Below are 19714 nucleotides of genomic sequence, written 5' to 3' on the forward strand. Positions count from 1 at the left end.
TGAATTCAAATGGTTTTGAGCACTACATTCACCTGCTGGGGGCATATCTATTTGTTCTACAATCTTCCTAATCTGGGGTTCAAAACTCATGTCCAGCATCCTAGCTGCCTCATCTAAGACCAGATACCTATTCTTCTGCAGTGAAACTAGCTCTTTCCAGCAAATCTACTAGTCTTCCTAGAGTTGAAACAAGAATGTCCACCCCTCTCTAAAGCTCTCGTAGCTGGAAAATTATATTTTGTTAGAATCTATACCAAAATATAAATGTTTTCTTCTGGCATTAAAAAATATAATATAATTGACGATTCCAGAACTATACTCTAGAGTCTAGTCTGAACTGGATCATTTGGCACAAAAAGGAAGAAAAGCAAAATCAATAGGAGCATACCAGCTAGAGAGACATATTAACTTTACACGGATAAAAAATCTCAAGCTTTATTCAGAAAATTATAAGCTGTTTGTCTTCAAAAAATTTGAAAGGGTGTAGTGATTGAAAGCACATATCAGAACCTCTGATATACAAGACAAAAAACCTTGAATGTGACTGAATCACCATATATCAAGAATACACAAAAATAAAAGCTAGGACATAAACCTGTTGGTTAACTGGAGCTCTGCCATAAGCAACAACCACCCTAACCCCGGTCTGGCATGCAACCTTCTTAGCCTCTTCATGTATCTAAAACCAAATGACAACAATTCTAATAAATCATTTTTCACTGCAAAGCTACACCCAATAAAAACAAATGTCACAATACGAAGTTTTTAATTACACAACTAACTCACCTGCATTGATATCTCCCTAGTTGGTGAGAGAACAAAAGCAAGTGGGCACACGGTACGAACCCCACGAGGCGGGCTCTGCGCAGGTTGACCCGTAATAAGTCCACTGATAATTGGAAAACAAAAAGCTGAGATTTTTCTAAGATTTATTAAGCAATCCAAGACATCTAAGATTTTTAAAACTTGTTATCTGGTACTGATAACAAAGATTTACTGCCCAACAATGCTTTAAAAGCTAGACCAAAAAAGTATTGATTCATGTCTCAACGATTCAACCATGGTTAAACTGTGCTAAAAATGTCACTAAAAGCAGTTAAGACAAGTCTGACAGCTAGTTTGGAAAGTAGCTGATTGTAATGTGTCTGCAACAGCTGTGTACCCATCCGGCAAACATGCTCAACCTGCAATTATCAGGAATAGATAGATAGCGTTTTTATTGTGTCGTGTGTGACAATTATTCACAAGTTAAGCAAGCATTTCAATTAAACCACAAATATCGTAACAATGAGAAAATCCCTAAAATGAACCTTAACTCTCAATCAAAGTCGCAAAAATTCAAAACAACACAGAAATTACATATAACTAAACAGATATTTCGAATATATATTTTATACGAAGTTGAAACTAACATAGAAAAAGAAATTTAAAAGACCTCATTTTGACATGGGTATTAATGGAAGTTAAGTAATTTTGAAACTTAAATCCCTTATTTTGAAGTAGAGTAATTTTTGCGCTTAAACTAAAAACCTGAAAGTGGCTGAAATCGAATAGGGTGAGTCAAAAAAAATTCAACACAAGGCAAAAAAATTTAAAATCAAAACTCCAACACAAGATAAACAATGTTAAAGATAAATTACTTAATAACAATAAGAGTTAAATCTCATATTAGAAAAAATGTTAGGGTTTTCAAAATTGAAGATTTTGGGTTTCTACACAATCTATCCAAACAAGAGTGGAGAACTCACCCAAAATGTGAAGATCAAGAACAGCAGTAGCAAGAAACAAATAAGATGGCGGTGGTGTGCTCACAAAACGGCGGAGGGAAACCGAAACGCGAAAACATAAGAGTTATAGAGGCATAAGAATGAGATAACACATTGCTAAAGCATCAACATATTATTGATTCTCCATCATCTCTAACAAGCTCCAACGACGGCCAGAGATGGCCTACAATGATGACGGCTAGGTTTGAAGGAGAGAAAAGAGTGTTTCATATTATTTTTATTAGATAGGAAATAAATGAGAAAGTTTATGTGTCTCTGTGGGACTATACCCACGGGCATTATTTTCGTAGCTATATGATACCTATACCTTCAGTTTTAAGGGCCGTAACTAAAAAAACCGTAGGTATATGGTAATTTTCTTGTAGTGCGTGGTGATCGTGTGGGAATTCCTAAGTGTTAAGATGTGGAATTGTGTATGAATGTGATTGAGTTAGTTTTGGCATATACGCATCGCATTAGGGTGCTTGGCACGCGAGTCGTGTTTGATTCAAGTTTATGATTGAGTGTTTTGAATTTGAGTTGTCGTGGTAATTGTGTTGAAATTGCTAAGTGTTATGAATTGATTATTGTGTGTCAGAGTGATGGGTTGTAAAACTATTTCGAAACTCAATTTGTCGTGGTGATCGTATGGGAATTGCTAAGTGTTAAGATGTGGAATTTGTGTATGAATGTGATTGAGTTAGTTTATGTATTTTTGGAAGAATATACAGGGAAATCGATTTCCCAATCGATTGGGTGAGTTACAGTGACTTCCCTAATTTGACCTAATCGATTTGCCAATCGATTGTATAAATATGTTTTTCAAAATCTTTTACGAAATCGATTTGGAAATCGATTGACAGAAAGACAGGAACTCAGCAAAACTGACAAAATCGATTTGGAAATCGATTGGCATTAATGTCGGGGCTCAGTCATTCATTCAATCGATTTCCCAATCGATTGAATTGAGCCCAGAGTTCAAATTTCACTAAATTCCTTCAGGAAATCGATTTGGAAATCGATTGACTTAGTAGAAAGAACTCAACAAAACTGACAAAATCGATTTGGAAATCGATTGGCATTAATACCGGGGCTCAGTCATTCATTCAATCGATTTCCCAATCGATTGAATTGAGCCCAGAGTTCAAATTTCACTAAAAACCTTCACGAAATCGATTTGGAAATCGATTGGCTTAGTAGAAATTCTTATTTTGAGTTAGATAACAGATTGCTCAATTGATTTATCAATGTCTTGGTCAGTTATGTATTACTTGATGGATTGAGAACCTTATTTTGACTTCATTTTTAATTGGTAAGCATTATATGAACTTTTAGCACATGGAAAATCCTTTTTAAGGTGCATGCTTAGTTGAAAGGTTATTTTGTGCATTTAAAAACTTAAATGTTATGTGTTAATTGTTAATTTCGGTTGGTGACCCTTTACAACTATTGTGGAAATCTGGGCTTTGCCCTCATATGAGAGCCAGGACGATCCTACCGGTTCGTACCCTACGGATGGGAATATAGATGGGAATGCGTGACTGGAGCTATGTTAGGAGGATCTCACGGGGCGCGTGGAGATCACTCAGGGTGTATAGCTATAGTTTTTTTGAAGAATGATCAGATTAGGATGACATAGAGGGGACTTATGTCTTTTTTTGGATTACGTTATTTTGAATTGGAAAACTGTACATTTACTAATATTGTCAGCTGGACATGTTATTTTCGATGGGTTACATGTACCACTTTTTGATGTGTAAATATTTTGGATTCATATTTTGAGAAATTTTTCCGCTGCTTATAAATTATAATGACTCGATTATTTATCTAAAGTTATTACCTTATTTATTTCTCTGTTTTATTTTAATTTCTTTTGAAAAAAAAAAAAAATACACCCTCGCTTTGAAAATCGGGGTGTTACAAAGAACTAAGAAATTAATCCAGTCAAACAGAACTAAAAAATGTTCAAATGATGGAATATTTTTTAATCGTATAAATTGATCTTTGGTCAAAATAGACACAACACTACCAACAAATTTTTTTGACCATTATTAAATGTCCTAAAAGCCTATAAAAGGAATGCCAATGCTCAAGGAAAATGCAGAGCTTCAAGTACTAAGCAATTCATTACTCATTTCAATCATACTTCAATTTCTCTCATTCACGTATGTTGAATCAATTCTGATTTTTTCCATTCAGTTCCTAGAATCATTCTCATCTATTTCTCTGTCCAATAATCAGAACTCAAACAAGTGTTTAGCCTTTTCAGATTCTAACAAAACAATCTCATCAATGTTGTAAAACTCGAACTATAAGAGTTTAGTATAGTTTGGGTAGATTGTAAGAAATCCTATCAAGGTTGATAAGTGACCTAATTAATCTCTTTCTAGGTGGAAAAGGATGAAGTTTGTAACAGATAAAGGTTGATATGAGCTAGGTGCTGTAAAACTAAGAAGATTCTTTGTTTTGAACACTTAGTGAAAAATCTCACATTTGTGAGAACTGGACGTAGTCCGAGTTGGGTGAACCACGATACATCCGTGTGTGGTATTCTTTCTCTTATCTCCTTATTTATTAAGTTTGATTAATCATTTCAGTTAAAAACATAAAATTGAATTTATGATTTTATGCTAACTAAGAACGTTCTCCATTTTCTGTTTTCTTAACTAAGATGATTCATGAGTTGAATTTTTAAGTATTTTCAAGAAATTTTTAATTCAAACCCCCCTCCCATGTAAATCAATATTTCTACTTCAAAGGTAACAAACTGGTGTGGAACTCACCAACAATATCCTGCAAACATCAAAAGAGAAAAAAGGAAGTTGAAGAGTAGACCATTTTGAATACAATTGGTTTGTTGCACAATAGTGGATCCTTAGAGAAGGTAGAAGAAGAATAGAAGATTGTTGTTTACTATTAACATGCTAGTATTTCCTCTCTATTTCTTTTTTTTTTTTTTTTTTTTTTTTTTTTTTTTTATCTTTCATAGATTATAGGTGCATATTTTAATGTGTCCCATATTATTCTTGCCAAGCTTTCTTGGAGTTTACTATGTATATGTTGGCCATCTTCAGTTTTTTTTTTTTTTTTTATCAAGTGGGATCTTAATTTGGTCTTGATTTGTGTAATGTGTCATCTTAGTTTGGTCTATACATTTTGGAATTTGGTTGACAAGATGTAGGGTCTAGACATGAACTACTAATGTTGCGTATGGTCTCATTCACTTTTAATTCAAAATTAATTTAATTGTATGAATTTAGTTTAATTTGACAAACATTTTTATTTAAAATTAATTTAATCTAACTCAATCATTAAAAAAGTAAATTAAGCCCACTTATTAACAACATTATTAATTGAAAATTAATTGGAAGTTGAATTTAAGCGTGGTTGTTTACACCACAAAATCAAATATGCATATAAATGTATTTGCAGCTATAATCCAAATGTTGAACGGTGAAAACACCTTTTCGAAAACAAAAACACTTTTCCTACCCACATGCGTACACACACAAGTCACAAATCAGAGTGGAGTTGTAATAACAACTACTCAAGGTTTTCTTTCTCCTTTTTTCCTTTTTCGATTCGTAATGTCTTATTTTTCCTGCTTTCAAATTCAAATATGATATTCCCACTCTTTCATTTCAACCCTAAAAACTCATAAACCCCTTTTTCTTTTCATTTCTTATTATTGATATTGATTAATATTCTTGCAATGCAATCCCGCAAATTACGTTTTTTTTTTCTCCTTTCAATAACCCACTTCATCCATTTCTCTTTTCATTGTCTACTGCTTCTTTATCAATCCCAAATCAAACTACTATTCTCCACGATTTCCTCAATTCCAATTTCAATTTCCCCAAATCTCAATCCCTTTATATCTCTAAACGCATTTCATCTCACACGCTCCCTCCAAAGCCCTTATTTGTCCTCAACTTTTTCAAACAAATTGGATTCCCCGAATCTCATATTCATTCTATCATTCGTCACAGAGCTCAAATACTCTTCTCAGATGTTGATAATACACTAAAACCTAAAATTTATCTCTTTCAACAATTGGGTTTCCAATGTTCGGATTTACGTGATTTCATTTCCAAAAATCCCACCATTTTGACAGCTATTTTGAACAAAACATTGGTACCCTCCAACAAAGCCATTCGAAAAATTGTTTGCAACGACAAAGATTATATTCCTATAGACATGTGGAATTTTTGGTGATAAGCTTTTGATTCTACTGAAACAACAATCGAGACTTTTGACTGCCACACAATCTTCTATTAGGAACTATGTTTTGCAAGTTGTAGACTTAGGTCTCGAAGAAAATTCAAGAATGTTGGTTCTCGTGCTTCATACCATATCTGGTTTGAGTCCTAAAACATTTAGGAGAAAAATGGACTCCATTCAAGGTTTCATGTTTTCCAAATATGAGAGCTTGTAAATGTTTAAAAAGACTCTAACTTTGCTTAGGACATCAGAGAAGAAATTAAAGGTTGGAATGGAATTCTTCTTGCAGATAGTAATGCTGCAAAAGTCAACATTGATTCAACGACCAGTGATTTTGATGTATAGCATTGAGGATCGAGTGTTTCCTCAGTATAGAGTTTTTCAGCTTTTGAAATCAAAAAATCTATGTAAGAAGGTTCCAAGATTTATTCATTTGTTATGTTGGTCTGAGGACATGTTCTTGGACAAGTACATATCAAGGTTTAAAGAAAATGCAGAGCCATTGTTGATAACGTACAAGGGGGAGCACTATCAAGAAGCAAAATAATGATCTCTTGGTGATGTTGTATTTTGCACACTTCTTTACATGAAGCATTAGGAGATTTTAGGGATCACAACTTTGTTGGTACTTATGGTTTATCTCTTTCTCAGTTACTATGAGATATAGATTTTGATGGTAACAATAACTTCTAACGTATACTAGTGCATTTTTACCTTGTTACATCGTCGATATTAAATCGGTTGTTATACATCCAATGTAATAAGTAAGATGGTGACAAATTTGTTATTATGATAAAGCTTTGTTAGATCGGTTTTAACTGAACCGTTCTGACATACACATAAAAATTAAAAAAGCTACACACAAAAAAAAAAGACGGTGACAAATTTGTTATTATGGTAAACTTTGTTAGATCTATTTGAATTGAACTGTTCTAATATGACAAATTTATTATTATCACAAATATTATTAGATCAATTATATTAGACCGATCCAAGAAGCATTTAAAAAAACATCTCTTAGAAAACAAGCGCGAACGTGAAGCACGTGAAGCAATTCTTCGTCCTTCATCTTTCAGCTATCTAAAATGGAAGTCGAGTATCTCCTCATGAATTCCTCTCCTTATCTGACCTTCCTTCTTTCTCCCTCCATCTCTACTTCGATAATCTTCTTCACTTTATGCCTACCGACTCTGATCTCATCGACCGCACTCTCAAAATGGGTTTTCTCCTTCTCGATGCTGCCAAACACTCCTCTCGCAAACGCGCCAAAATAATTACAAATAGATACCGAGATATCACAATTCGACTCTTCCAACGGTCTAGGGTTAATCGTTTATGAAGAAATCCCAATCGGCACTGACCTAATTGTTCTACCTCAACATATTCCTTTACATTTGACCGATTCTGACTCTCTCCTACTTCAATTCACCAACCACGTTCCCGGTAAATTTCACTTCTCTATTTTTAGTTTCATTATTAACTTAATTTGTACTGTTTGAATTTCAACAATTTGAATTGATTGGATATTGTGGTAGCATTTGGCAGATGGACTATGGGCAATGAAACTAGGTTTAAGGCTTCTTCATGAAAGGGACAAACTTGGATCTTTTTAGTGGCCGTATATAAGCAATCTTCCACTGTTCCTATTTTCTTTCATGGGGAAGATATTAAGAATTTGCAGTATGTTCCTATCTTCTATTCGCAGTATTAAAATTGAAACGCATAAAATTGGTTTGAGTGATTTTACTTTGTCTTTGTTTTTATTCTCCTTTATTATTACTAGCAGCTATCAAGGTAACCAATTGAGGGTTGTGATAATAGGCAACCTAGTTTCTTTAACACTAGTAACATTTTTTGGATTGGCTTAAGTGGACCCAAGTATTGAAATTGAAAGATTGACCTCCTTGCGGTGTCTTGTTACTACTGAATTAGTGTATTTTTAAATGTTATAAATGAAAGAACTTGAGTCATAATCATCTTGATAGTCCCTTGTCTGCTGAATTTGGCAATCTCAGAAGCATACAAATTATGTAAGTCTTGTTGATGTTTTCTGATCTGAACGGTTGAATTTTCAACGTCTTGTTAAGTTGTTTTTCCTTGGGGTTTAATTGGTTCATAATGATTTATATTTTCTCTAGTGATATTGTTGAGACAAAATCTCAATTTAATGTTTTGATGAAAACAAACAAAAAGTTAATTAATAATTCTAATTATGATTCTAAGTGTTTTGATATTTAACATGTGTTTTTGAGTATGTTAAAACAAGATAGGTATCAAACATCACAAATCAGATCAAAGAAAGCAGTTCTGGAAAACGAAGATTGATCTTGAAGCAGTTCTGGAAAATGCAGATTGATCTTGAAGCAGTTCTGGAAAACGCAGATTGATCTTGAAGCAGTTCTGAAAAATGAAGATCAATCCTGGAAACAATATTCATCTTATACTCTCATATAGAATCAACAAAAGATCAATCCAAGTCACATTTGTTCTAGAATTTGAAGAATCAAAGACATGCTTCAATAAAGACATATCACAAAGATCATTCTTCTTATAAAGCAAATGCAAGTACAAGACTACAAGTAGCAAAGTACACTACTGATTTGAACTATTCTAAAGCCTGCACACGTAACAGAAAAGCATGTACTCAAGGCTGACATACTGACACAAATCACAGAAGTACAAGGCTAGTTCATCACAAACCAGAAGATCAATCCTGGATCGATCTTTTGATGCAGCAGATCAATCTTGTATTTGGCAGAATTTATCCAACAACTCTTTTATGACAGCTGGTCCCTTTCCAACAGCCACATGAGCTGTCATAAGCCTTCTTGGAGTCTATAAATGCAGCTGCAAGTTGAAGAACAAAACACAACAATCAGCACCAAGCAAAAGATCAATATTTTTGATCATACTCAAGTGTCTCAAAATCTTTCTTATAGTTTGTTGTTTGTTTTAATCTTTGTGTTGTAATCATTTACAACTGAGGTCTATTTACAGAATATATTTCTCAAACAAGAGTTGAGCAATACTAAGATTCTAAATAGTCTCAAATCCATCACTTTGTAACTCAAGGTTGTTTTGTCAAATCTTGAGTAAATTGCAAAAATCCTTTCATGTTTTGAAAGGTAACTTGTTAAAGCCTTTCCAAAACAGTAAGGTAGAATTGAAGAAATCCTTTTTAGGTAGAAGGGTAGGAATTGTGTAAAGATCAAGATTGATCCATGAAAACCAAGAACGATCTTGGTTTGAACACTTAGTGAAAAATCTCACGGTTGTGAGGACTGGACGTAACCCGGATTGGGTGAACCAGGATATATCCTTGTGTGATCTCTCTATCTCTATCTATATCTCTATTTATTTTATGCGTTACAATCAAATCATATTTTGATAAAATTGATTTTACTGTTTTTAAAGCAAACCAAGATTGATCTTCAACAAAACCAAGATTAATCTTCATCACTGTCAAGATCAATCTTGGATTGTGATCTTATTTTTAAAATAGAATTTTTAAAAGGGGCAATTATAATTCAAACCCCCCTTCCTTATAATTGATATTTTTTTACCTTCAGATATGTCCTTCAACAACCTTTTGGAGAGCATTCCACCAGAGACTGGACAGCTGTAGAATCTTGCATCTCTAAATGTCTAACTATGAAGAGTTTTGTGCTTGATGTTTTGTGTTTATTGCTTGTCGGGTAACCCATTTATGTTGCAGTAAATGATGCTAATGTACATGGTTTGTGATGTTTTGTGTACCTTTTCATCCTTATATTCCAAAATCAAGAGGTTTGTGAGGTTTAACCCATTTTGAAATTTTTTTTTAGACTGAGTTTTTAAAGATAACTGACCATATTATATTATTTTTTCAGAGATTTTTTCTAGAGTTGCAGTTGTAATTCTTGCTCTTGGTGTCATCATGTTACTGGCTATGGTAATTGTAACTATCTATAGAACCCGCCAATCCAAGCAGTTGATTAAAGGATCTAGCAGGACAGGGCTAGGTATGATGGATGGTTGAGTTCTACTTGGATAGTAACGTCAAACTAGCTTTTTCTGACTTGATTTTGGTTAATATGTCTATTTTTTCGGGGGCCCCTAAACTTGTAATTCTTCATATGGATTTGGCATTCACACTTTGGAGCCTATAGTTTTGTTCAACTCAGTGTCAGTTGGTATATGCATATAGTAACATTTCGTCTATTGTTTAGTTATAAAATTAGAAAAACCATTAAACAGTGATGGAGTGTTCAATTTTTTTTACATATTCAAAAGAGATTCAATTTCTCTTTGGTTTGTCTCGGGATGGTTTAACTCCACTTGACCGTTGCCTTTACTCTGGTCAAAGTATCAGACTATATGAGATAATCAAGTTGTTGAAGCGGCCTCAAAGACATGCTAGAAATGCGCGACAAATCGAGCAAATAAACAATACATCTTTTGAAGATTTAGACTAACAAATGAAGAATAGCCCTTGCTAAGTTTTGCATGGCAGGTAGGTAGTAGCAGCCCTTCAGCATATGGAAATTATAGCTTTAGGACATGGATGGTATTGTATTATATTAAAATTTATACTCAAAATATGATAGGAAAGTAGAAACGTTTCCACTGAAAAAGAAAGAAAAACATGCCCAATGAAATCTCATATATTCTTTAAAAGTACTAAATGTGAATGTATTCCTACTATGCATATTATTTTACGTGGAAACCAGTAGCAAAAAGAAACATCAAACATCATGAAAGTCGAAATATCTTTGTGGGGTCATCATATTTTCTGTTTATATTTCTATATTGCTAGTTGGAGTTGGACTATTGGCCTTTGGCACCTAATAAATACATGCCAGGATGATTTTGTTCGATATATACTCTGCTTTTTGCTTTCATTTTTTTTACTTTGCTGACGCCTTCATGGGACAATTATTAATGAGTATGTATATATGATTTGCTCACAGGAAAAATGGCGACACGGACCAAAGAAAATAATATGTCACGCCGTCGAAAGTTTCTGCTTCTGCAGGTAAAGGTTTCTGCTTCTGGCATCAAAATTGTTTGTTTTTATTTTTTGAGTTATTATGATAATTTTTTATTATTCATTGTGTTTTGTAAATGTTAATTATTGGTTAGAGTTTTAAATAGGTGTTTCATTCAGCTTTGTGATGATTTCTTGGGCAATAATGAGTTAAATTGTTGTGCAGATTTCGTGATTGCAGCAGACAATGAAATCTTTGGTCAAGGACGGGAAATACTAGTAATCATTCAAGTGATTTGGTTGTGTTAATTCATATGAATCTTTTTGTTTTAATTTTGATTGTTAATATTATTATTATTATTATTATTATTATCTTTTATGTATACTCAGACTTGTGATTTGTTTGTGTTTTTATGTTAAGTATATAATGTATTGTCAACATAGTTGGTGCCATCATGTGACTCCTTGGGTCCGAGCATGTTCAATTTTATTTTGTCTATAATTACATTAGTATTTTGGTTCTACTTATTTGATGTGACGATGCTACGATGCAATTGATATTTAATTGATTTTTTAGTTGCTATAACGAAGGAAGTATGAAATTTAGTTAAATTTTGAATATGACTTATTAGATTGGTTCAAATTTAATCGATGTAATAAATCAATTTTGAATTTGACTTGTTAGATTGGTTCAAATTTAACTAATGTAATAAATTATTTATGAATTTTGACTTGTTACATCTGTCATTTTAGCCGATTTAATAATTAACTATTTATTACAACACTTGATGTTAGATTGGACAAGCAATCGATCTAACATGTACATAGGAACCGATGTAATAATTGCACTAGTAGTAGTTAGTATCTTTTATATTTTAATTTTGTTCTATGCATATGAGTTTGCAAAACCAATACGCCATTATCAAATATATTTCAAAAAAAAGTTTATTTGTTTTAGGCTTTTAACAAAAAAACATGTACGAGGAGCATTCTAGAGTTTAGACTCTTCGATCACCATTTTTGAATTGTCTTTGTCCACAAAAGACCATCACAAGTACTTTTGAGCTGTATTCATCATGTTATTCTCTGTTGAAGTTGCTATGATCCAAATTCTATTGCATTATCTGGGATTCTGGTTTGTGAGTCATTGTGCTCATACACTCTTGTTGCATATTTGAATCTAATTTGCGTGTATCTTTTTCACACAGTGACACAATGGAACAAAAGAAAGGATTGGAAGTGCTTGTGGTGAAAGCTTTCACTAGCTGATTTTACCATGTTGATGTTTCCACCATTTTGAGTTTTAACTATTTTGAAATTGGTAATATTTTGTTGCTTTGTCTATAGTGTATGTTTATACTTTAAGTCAAATGGATGACATTGATTTTTATATGTTGGACAGAGTTTGTAATAGAAGCAATTCTACACACTAAACAGGGACAATTCTGAAATGTTTGCAGGCCTTTTACCAAACAATGAAGTTATTTGAGTTTTAGCAATCTTTTAATCATTGCAGTAGATGGCAAGGTACCCCAAAACATAAGTATTATATGTAGTTTGTTGAAGTAATTTCATTCAGATTTGAAATTTCATTGGCTAAACGCTCTTTTCTATAACTACAATTAGAAATATAAAAATAAATATGATTAATATACATTTTGTCAAACATGTGGTGGTATAAATGATTCTGGTGGTTGAGTTTATTTTTGGAAAAACTAGTAAGAAACCGATACTAACACACCGGTGGCGCATAGTTGGTATGTCATATGTGCATTGTTTAGACATCAAATAAAATATTTGTCCTGTTATTTTATAAATCAGTTATAAAATATTTGTTCTATAAATTGTGTGTTTTATCTCGTGTTTTTGTAATATTTATTGATGACAAATATTTGTCTCACATAATATTTGTCTCGCATTTTTATGTATCAATGACAAATACTGCATGAATTTCATTCTAAAAAAAAAAACTGCATGAATTTCAAGTATAAAAGCCTTGAGTGACTTCTTTTGTTATTTTCCTATCAACAGATTTGCTATTTGTAGGTATGCACTTGGGTAATGAAAAAGTATAACTAAATTAAATCATATTAATCCATCAAATGCCTTTACATTTTAGACCTTAAAATTTAAACGTTGAAATCTAGAAATTTCATTATGTTACAATTGCTGCATCCACCAAAAATAATAGTATATAATCAATCAAAAGAAGAAAATAACAAAAACAAAAACAAAAACAAAAATAGATTGAAAGAAACAAAGTGACATAAAAAGATGTTTGAATATACAAAATAGAAGACGTTAAAAAAAGAAGAAAGAAAGAAATATATACAAAATACATATTTCTTGTCTCAACGATACACATTTCATACTATCTCCCAAAATTAACAAAAATATTACTCCTAAAAATAATATTTGAAGAACAACTCCAAACACTCCCCTCACTCCACCATCAAACTTTTCTTAACTTCACCACCAATCCAATAACTCAAACCTCACACTCACCTTCCCTTCTTACATTAGAGGAATTGCATACAAATATTCATCATCACTTTTCAAACTCATCTCATCTATAAGAGATTGAATTCGTCAAATTTAGAGAGAAAAATTGAAAGTAACCAACCAAAGAAATTGTGAGTTCCTTTCTTTTCTCTCAATTCATTGTTTTTGCATGTAGGATTAAGAGCTAGGGAAGTTTTAGGGGAGTTTAAGTGAGAAAAAATAACTGTTAGATCAAATGGTAAGGATTTGAAAGTGGGGTTTTTCATTAAACTAGAGTGGAGGTTAGAAAATTGTACCAACTCTAATTTTCAAAACTAAATTTACTTTATATATCCTTTAAAATTAAGTATATGTTCCAAATTTAAAATTTAATTTTTATTGTAATCATATATAAAAAAACACACACACTCACACATTTTGTATGATTAATTTTTCTATAGTGATAATGCTTTTTTTAATTCTAACTAATTGAGAAAATTAAGAACTTGGTATAATCATGAAATTGGAATGTTAGTAGTTAATAATTGAGTAACTTTAGAGAAGTGAGGGGTAGAATTGAGAAAATTAGAAAATCAAGGGAGGGTAAATTTGAGAACTCTCCACCTAACTTAACCCACATACTCATCCATACTCTTGAATTAGCTTTCCTTCCCTTCCTCTTCCCATCTAACGCATAAACACACACACATAAAATCATCTTTATAGAATTTTTATTAATTTAGTAACAAAACAAAGTGTTAAACACTAAAGTAACAAAAGGTTTATAACTTTATAACTTGGTCGGTAATTTTGAAAAAAAAACATAAAAATAATTAGAGAAAATTTAATATGAAAAAAATGATTAGGGACGAATCACCTTCTTTTCACTGTGTAATTATTGATTTACTATTTTCACAATATAACTTATTTGATTATATCAAATTATCAAACTAGACAAAGACTGATTCCTTGGCTCAAAATCCTTTTTTTATAACAACAAACTTTAATTTCTTAGATGATCAGGCTTGTTACTCAAGCATGTGCAAATGTTAATTTCTTAAAAACATGTTAATACTTTATATTCCATTAACAATAAGCATTACTAACAAAAATCATCTATATTCAAGAAGGTTCATCTAATCCCTAATCAATGAGTAAATTAGCTACTCATAATGGTTGGTAATTTATAAAGAGAAAGAAGATTATTACACAAAGAGGTTTCACAACCACTTCATTAAGGTGTAGTTGTCTCTTCCTTTTGCATCCAAATAATGATTTTTGAGTTAAATAGAATATGGAAATGTGTGCTTTTGCATTGTTCCAGATAATATTGCAATGTGTTGCTACTTTTAAAAATGATTTTGCAAGAATCCTACACAATGCACTATGAGATAGCTCTTCTACGCTCAGAGGCAGAGAGTTGTGCGAACAAATGAACTTATGTGGAAGAATTGATGCATTGCACCCTTATTCTTTCCTATTGCACTCCATACTTCAATGAAAGACAATTTAGAACTCTAGGAACCATCTTGTGTGTGCAGTAACACTTTATAACTTCTCGAGTGTCCATTTTGCAATGTAACTGATCTGTAACATCACAAAAAAAAAAAAAAAATTCCAAGAGTTTGTCTGGTTACAAAAAAGTAGTAGTAAAACATCCAAATTCATTCAAAAAAGATTAAAATTCCTTTTATTTATTAAAATAACTATAAATCCAAAAGAAAATAAATAAAACTAGTAATAAAATGGTTAAAAACAAGAATCGATGATGACTCATCACAGACACTCATCACACTTAGTTTTTCAATTCTCACCTTCTTATTCATTTCCACAAAAATACAACATGTATCTCACTAAAAAATTCATACCCAATAAACTCACACGCATTCTCCTTCTTTCTTGCCTCACTTTTCTTTCCAAACAAAATCAGAAATGGAAAGGAAAGAAAAGGGAGCTAAGGGCATGAAGATAAAGTGATGTGTTTCTTGCATCAAGGTCTTTAGCTTCCATGAAATAAGAAATTGAGGAACGTGAGAGAGACAGAAAGAAGATATTTTGTTAAAGAAAAAAGTTAGGGTTCACAACCTCCTATAGAGGATTTCAAGAGTAAGATATAATATCCAACTAAAAATCTCTATATGATGTTCTTAGAATTTCAAATCTAACTAAAACTAAGTTAAAGTGTTTTCTTGTTTTTCCCCTCTCTGTATGTGAACATTTGGGGATAATGATTATGCATGTTCTATTGAAATCTTTAATGAGCTTGTGATGATTCATGCAGCTATTCCTCAATTTAAATGATGACTAAAGGGGGATTTTAGAGGTAGAAAGGAAATGGATATTGTTGAAATTCGTAATGTATCATGTCGAATTCGCTAAGCAAATTTAAAAGGGCTAACCAAATTTATCAGTATGGAAGTGGTTCCTTTCTGTTTCAGATTCGCTGAGCAAATCTGATTTTTGTTGAGCGAATTCCACACAGTTTGGAACTATATTTTAAGTGTTGTATTGATTGATTAGGTAATTTGGTTTCAGCTACCTAATGTTTTGTACTTAATTAGGAACTTAGAATTATTATTAATTACTCTAAATTCTCTCATGAATGATCTTATAATTTTATGTTGCATTTTGTATAAATTTGGTGTGATATGTGGATTGAATGAACAATTTTATTCTTGTATTTACACACGTGCATGTATAAATATGTGTTCATATATATTTAAAAAAAATATTAAGTTATAAGAATAAGTTAATAAATGCATTTTCATGAACCATATAAAAATATATTTTGTGATGAGTAGATTGAATTCCTTCGGAAAGGATGATAAATAAGTAAGAGAAGAACAAGTAGGATGCTTCTTGTAGTCATGACGTTTGATCTACCTTACTATAGACTAATATCTCTCAGGTGACTCGCGGTTGAACGAATTAATATACAGGTTTTCAAAAAAATTTAACTATATATATATATATATATATATATATATATATATGGTTAAGTATATGATTCATCTTAATGACTGAAATGTGAGTTCAAATTGCTTATGTATATGTATTTTTGTAGTACAAAGAAAAAGTTTTATTTTATTTTATTCCAATCAAATTTTAATTTTTTTTTAAGCTTTACAGTTTATTTTATTTAAAATTTTTTTAAACGTGAATATTTAATTATACGAATGTTCATGGTTCATTCTTGCCAACTCATCTATAAGAGAAGGAATTTGTCAAACTTAGATAGGAAAATTGAAAGGAACCAACCAAGGAAATGTGAGTTCTTTTTTTTTCTCCGAATTCATTATTTTTGCATGTAAGATTAAGATCTAGGGGAGTTTTGGGGAGGTTAAGTGAGAAAAATTATGTTTAAGATCAAATGGCGAGGATTTAAAGTAGGGTTTTTCATTAAACTAGAGTGAAGGATAGAAAATTGTCTTTGCATGTTATGATTTTCCCTTTAAAATGATGGTCTTGCATGGTGTTTCATTTAAATTGTGATTTATTGTTTGATTGTGATTCCTATTATTCTTCTTTCTACTAGTGTTTATATGTTTGAATTGATGCTTGTGTACCTCAGTTGTAGTCACTTAACTTACAAAATTATTAGAATTATTTTGGTTGTTCACGTTGAGACAATTGAGAAAGACTATCTATATTACATGGCAAAATTGATTGAATTGAAAGGTTTTCAAACTTTAAATTTTCTTAAAATTTTATTTAAAAGGAAATAAATATTTTTTTTTCTTATTAATGATTGTTTGTTAAAAGAAAATTTTTTAACTACCCTTCCCCTTTTTATAAAACTCACTGAGATTGTTATACTACCCTTAATTTTATGTATTATAGTATATAAAAGGACTTGAGCTTTGGGTCTGAAACAAATATTAAATTATTGATGTTAAATATTTATTGTATTCATATTTTGAACTTTGGTATATTGTGTTACTCGCGCGCTCAAAATTCATCCCTCCTCCATTTTCATTTTTCTTTGCTTCCTTTCTTCAAGATTAGAAACCCAAGGTTTGGTGAGTGTGAAAGAGAAGATTACTCAACTTCATTCTTCTTGTTTGATTCGAAAACGAAGAAAAACGGTGTTAGGGATTTCAAAACCGTCAAACACAAACCTCCCTGTTCCATCTAGATCTAAGCTTCGTTTCGCGAAGAGATAGAAGGGAAAGTTGCTCACCACCACACTACGGTGCTAGTGGACTAACTTGGAAGCGACATCGCGAGCGGAGATTTTATCGGAATTACTCGCGGTACCGGAAACGCACGTTGAAGCTATCGTTAAGGTAAGGGCTCCTTCCAAACTTCTAGTTTGCATTTAGGGACTTATCTGTGGTTGTGTTGAAAAGAATTTTGTTAGGGTTTGAGTATTGATTTGGGGGAAAATGAATCTAAGGCTTTATGGGTAAAATCTTAGAGTTAGGTTTTGGTTTTATTGATGAATGTTTCGTTGAAAATGAATTTAAACTCATTTATGTATGATTTTGAGTAAATGAAACTTGTTGTGTTTGAGTGGTAGATTGTGTTAATTTGTGTTCGTCGTATTTGACATGTTCTCAGTTATGCCGATGAAATTTGATGTGTTTTGGTGTGGATTGTGGTTTGGATCTGATAATATGTTTTGAGTTTGTTCGGTGTGGAATTTGAAAATCATTAGAGTTAAACGAGTATTAAAAATGGGGAATCTTTTAATATCTCTACATTTACGATTTCCGCTTTTTCTTTTAGTAAATCGTGTTGACCCGTGATAGGTGACACCATGGTAACTGTACTGACCCGTGATAGGTGGTACATTTACGATTCCCGCTTTTTCTTTTAGTAAATCGTGTTGACCCGTGATAGGTGACACCATGGTAACTGTACTGACCCGTGATAGGTGGTACATTTACGATTCCCGCTTTTTCTTTTAGTAAATCGTGTTGACCCGTGATAGGTGACACCATGGTAACTGTACTGACCCGTGATAGGTGGTACATTTACGATTCCCGCTTTTTCTTTTAGTAAATCGTGTTGACCCGTGATAGGTGGCACCTCGGTAAACAGTACTGGTCTGTGATAGGCGGTACGTTTACGATTCTCGCTTTTTCTTTTAGTAAATCGTGTTGACCCGTGATAGGTGGCACCTCGGTAAACAGTACTGGTCTGTGATAGGCGGTACGTTTACGATTCTCGCTTTTTCTTTTAGTAAATCGTGTTGACCCGTGATAGGTGACACCTCGGTAAACTGTACTGACCCGTGATAGGTGGTACGTTTATGATTTACGCTTTTTAGTAAATCGTGCTGACCCGTGATAGGTGGCACCTCGGTAATTGGTACTTTGGCCTGCGATAGGCGGTACAATTATGATTTACGGCCCTTCGAGGAGGGTTTTGGTTTGGAATTCCGAGTCCATGCATTTTGGCATATACGCATTGCATTAGGGTGCTTGGCACACGAGTCGTGTTTGATTCAAGTTTATGATTGAGTGTTCTGAATTTGATTTGTCGTGATAATTGTGTTGAAATTGCTAGGTGATATGAATTGGTTATTGTGCGTAAGTGTGATGGGTTGTAAAACTAATTCGAAACTCAGTTTGTCGTGGTAATCGTGTGGGAATTGCTAAGTGTTAAGATGTGGGTTTGTGTATGAATGGGATTGGATTAGTTTATGTATTTTTGGAAGGATAAGCAGGGAAATCGATTCCCCAATCGATTTGATGAGTTGCAGGGACTTTGCTTCATTGGCAAAATCGATTTGCCAATCGATTTTGTGATCTGTTTTTTAAAACCATTTAAGAAATCGATTTGGAAATCGATTGGCCTTAAGTCAGGAACTCAGCAAAACTGTCAAAATCGATTTGGAAATCGATTTGGCAATACAGGAACTTATCAGAACTGACCAAATCGATTTGGCAATCCATTGGCTCAGTAAAAATCCTTATTTTGAGTTAGATAATCGATTGCTCAATTGATTTATCAATGCTTTGGTCAGTTGTGTATTACTTGATGGTTTGAGAACTTTATTTTGACTTCATTATTAATTGGCAAGCATTACATGAACTTTTAGCATATGAGAAATCCTTTTAAGGGCATGCTTAGTTGAAAGGTTATTTTGTACATTTAAAACTTAAATGTTATGTGTTATCTGTTAATTTCGGTTGGTGGCCCTTTACAACTATTGTGGAAATATGGGCTTTGCCCTCAGATGAGAGCCAGGATGATCCTGCCTGTTCATACCCTACAGATGGGAATGCTTGACTGGAGCTATGTAGGAGGATCTCACGGGGCGCGTGGAGATCAC

General features: G+C 32.6%; 1 protein-coding gene and 1 long non-coding RNA gene across 5 annotated transcripts; one reads left to right on the plus strand and one right to left on the minus strand.

Moving 5' to 3' along the window:
- Positions 1-595: 595 nt before the first annotated feature.
- Positions 596-1985, minus strand: LOC113786746 (uncharacterized). Its single transcript, XR_003473054.2, has 4 exons — positions 1749-1985; positions 1113-1184; positions 787-889; positions 596-679 (listed from the first exon to the last, which is right to left on the minus strand). It is a non-coding gene; the product is annotated as an uncharacterized lncRNA (long non-coding RNA).
- A 5009-nt stretch (positions 1986-6994) lies between these two features.
- On the plus strand, positions 6995-12448 carry LOC105852038 (LRR receptor-like serine/threonine-protein kinase ERL2). 4 transcript variants are annotated; one of them, XR_012162950.1, is made up of 7 exons: positions 6995-7430; positions 7523-9773; positions 9857-9988; positions 10937-11001; positions 11180-11252; positions 12162-12274; positions 12356-12448. XR_012162950.1 is itself a non-coding variant. In XM_073368168.1 (5 exons), exons 2-5 carry the CDS (start codon positions 9731-9733, stop codon positions 11186-11188), a joined length of 249 nt encoding a protein of 82 aa, XP_073224269.1. In that variant the 5' UTR covers positions 6995-7430; positions 7523-9730; the 3' UTR covers positions 11189-11392. The 4 variants fall into 4 exon arrangements, 2 of the variants coding, with proteins under 2 accessions (XP_073224269.1, XP_073224270.1); XR_003472847.2 differs by having other exon boundaries at positions 9857-10479; positions 11180-12274; XM_073368168.1 differs by lacking the exons at positions 12162-12274; positions 12356-12448 and having other exon boundaries at positions 11180-11392.
- The last annotated feature ends 7266 nt before the right edge of the window (positions 12449-19714 follow it).

Source organism: Cicer arietinum, chromosome 5, assembly GCF_000331145.2.
Source record: "Cicer arietinum cultivar CDC Frontier isolate Library 1 chromosome 5, Cicar.CDCFrontier_v2.0, whole genome shotgun sequence".
Taxonomy (NCBI): Eukaryota; Viridiplantae; Streptophyta; class Magnoliopsida; order Fabales; family Fabaceae; genus Cicer; species Cicer arietinum.

What these genes read in the sequence shown, in the direction of transcription:
- LOC105852038 (XM_073368168.1), top strand. Translation starts at nt 9,731, where the DNA reads ATGTTTTGTGTACCTTTTCATCCTTATATTCCAAAATCAAGAG. An exon ending in TTATATTCCAAAATCAAGAG is followed by an intron (nt 9,774 to 9,856) that starts GTTTGTGAGGTT and finishes TTATTTTTTCAG; the next exon opens with AGATTTTTTCTAGAGTTGCA. An exon ending in ATCTAGCAGGACAGGGCTAG is followed by an intron (nt 9,989 to 10,936) that starts GTATGATGGATG and finishes ATTTGCTCACAG; the next exon opens with GAAAAATGGCGACACGGACC.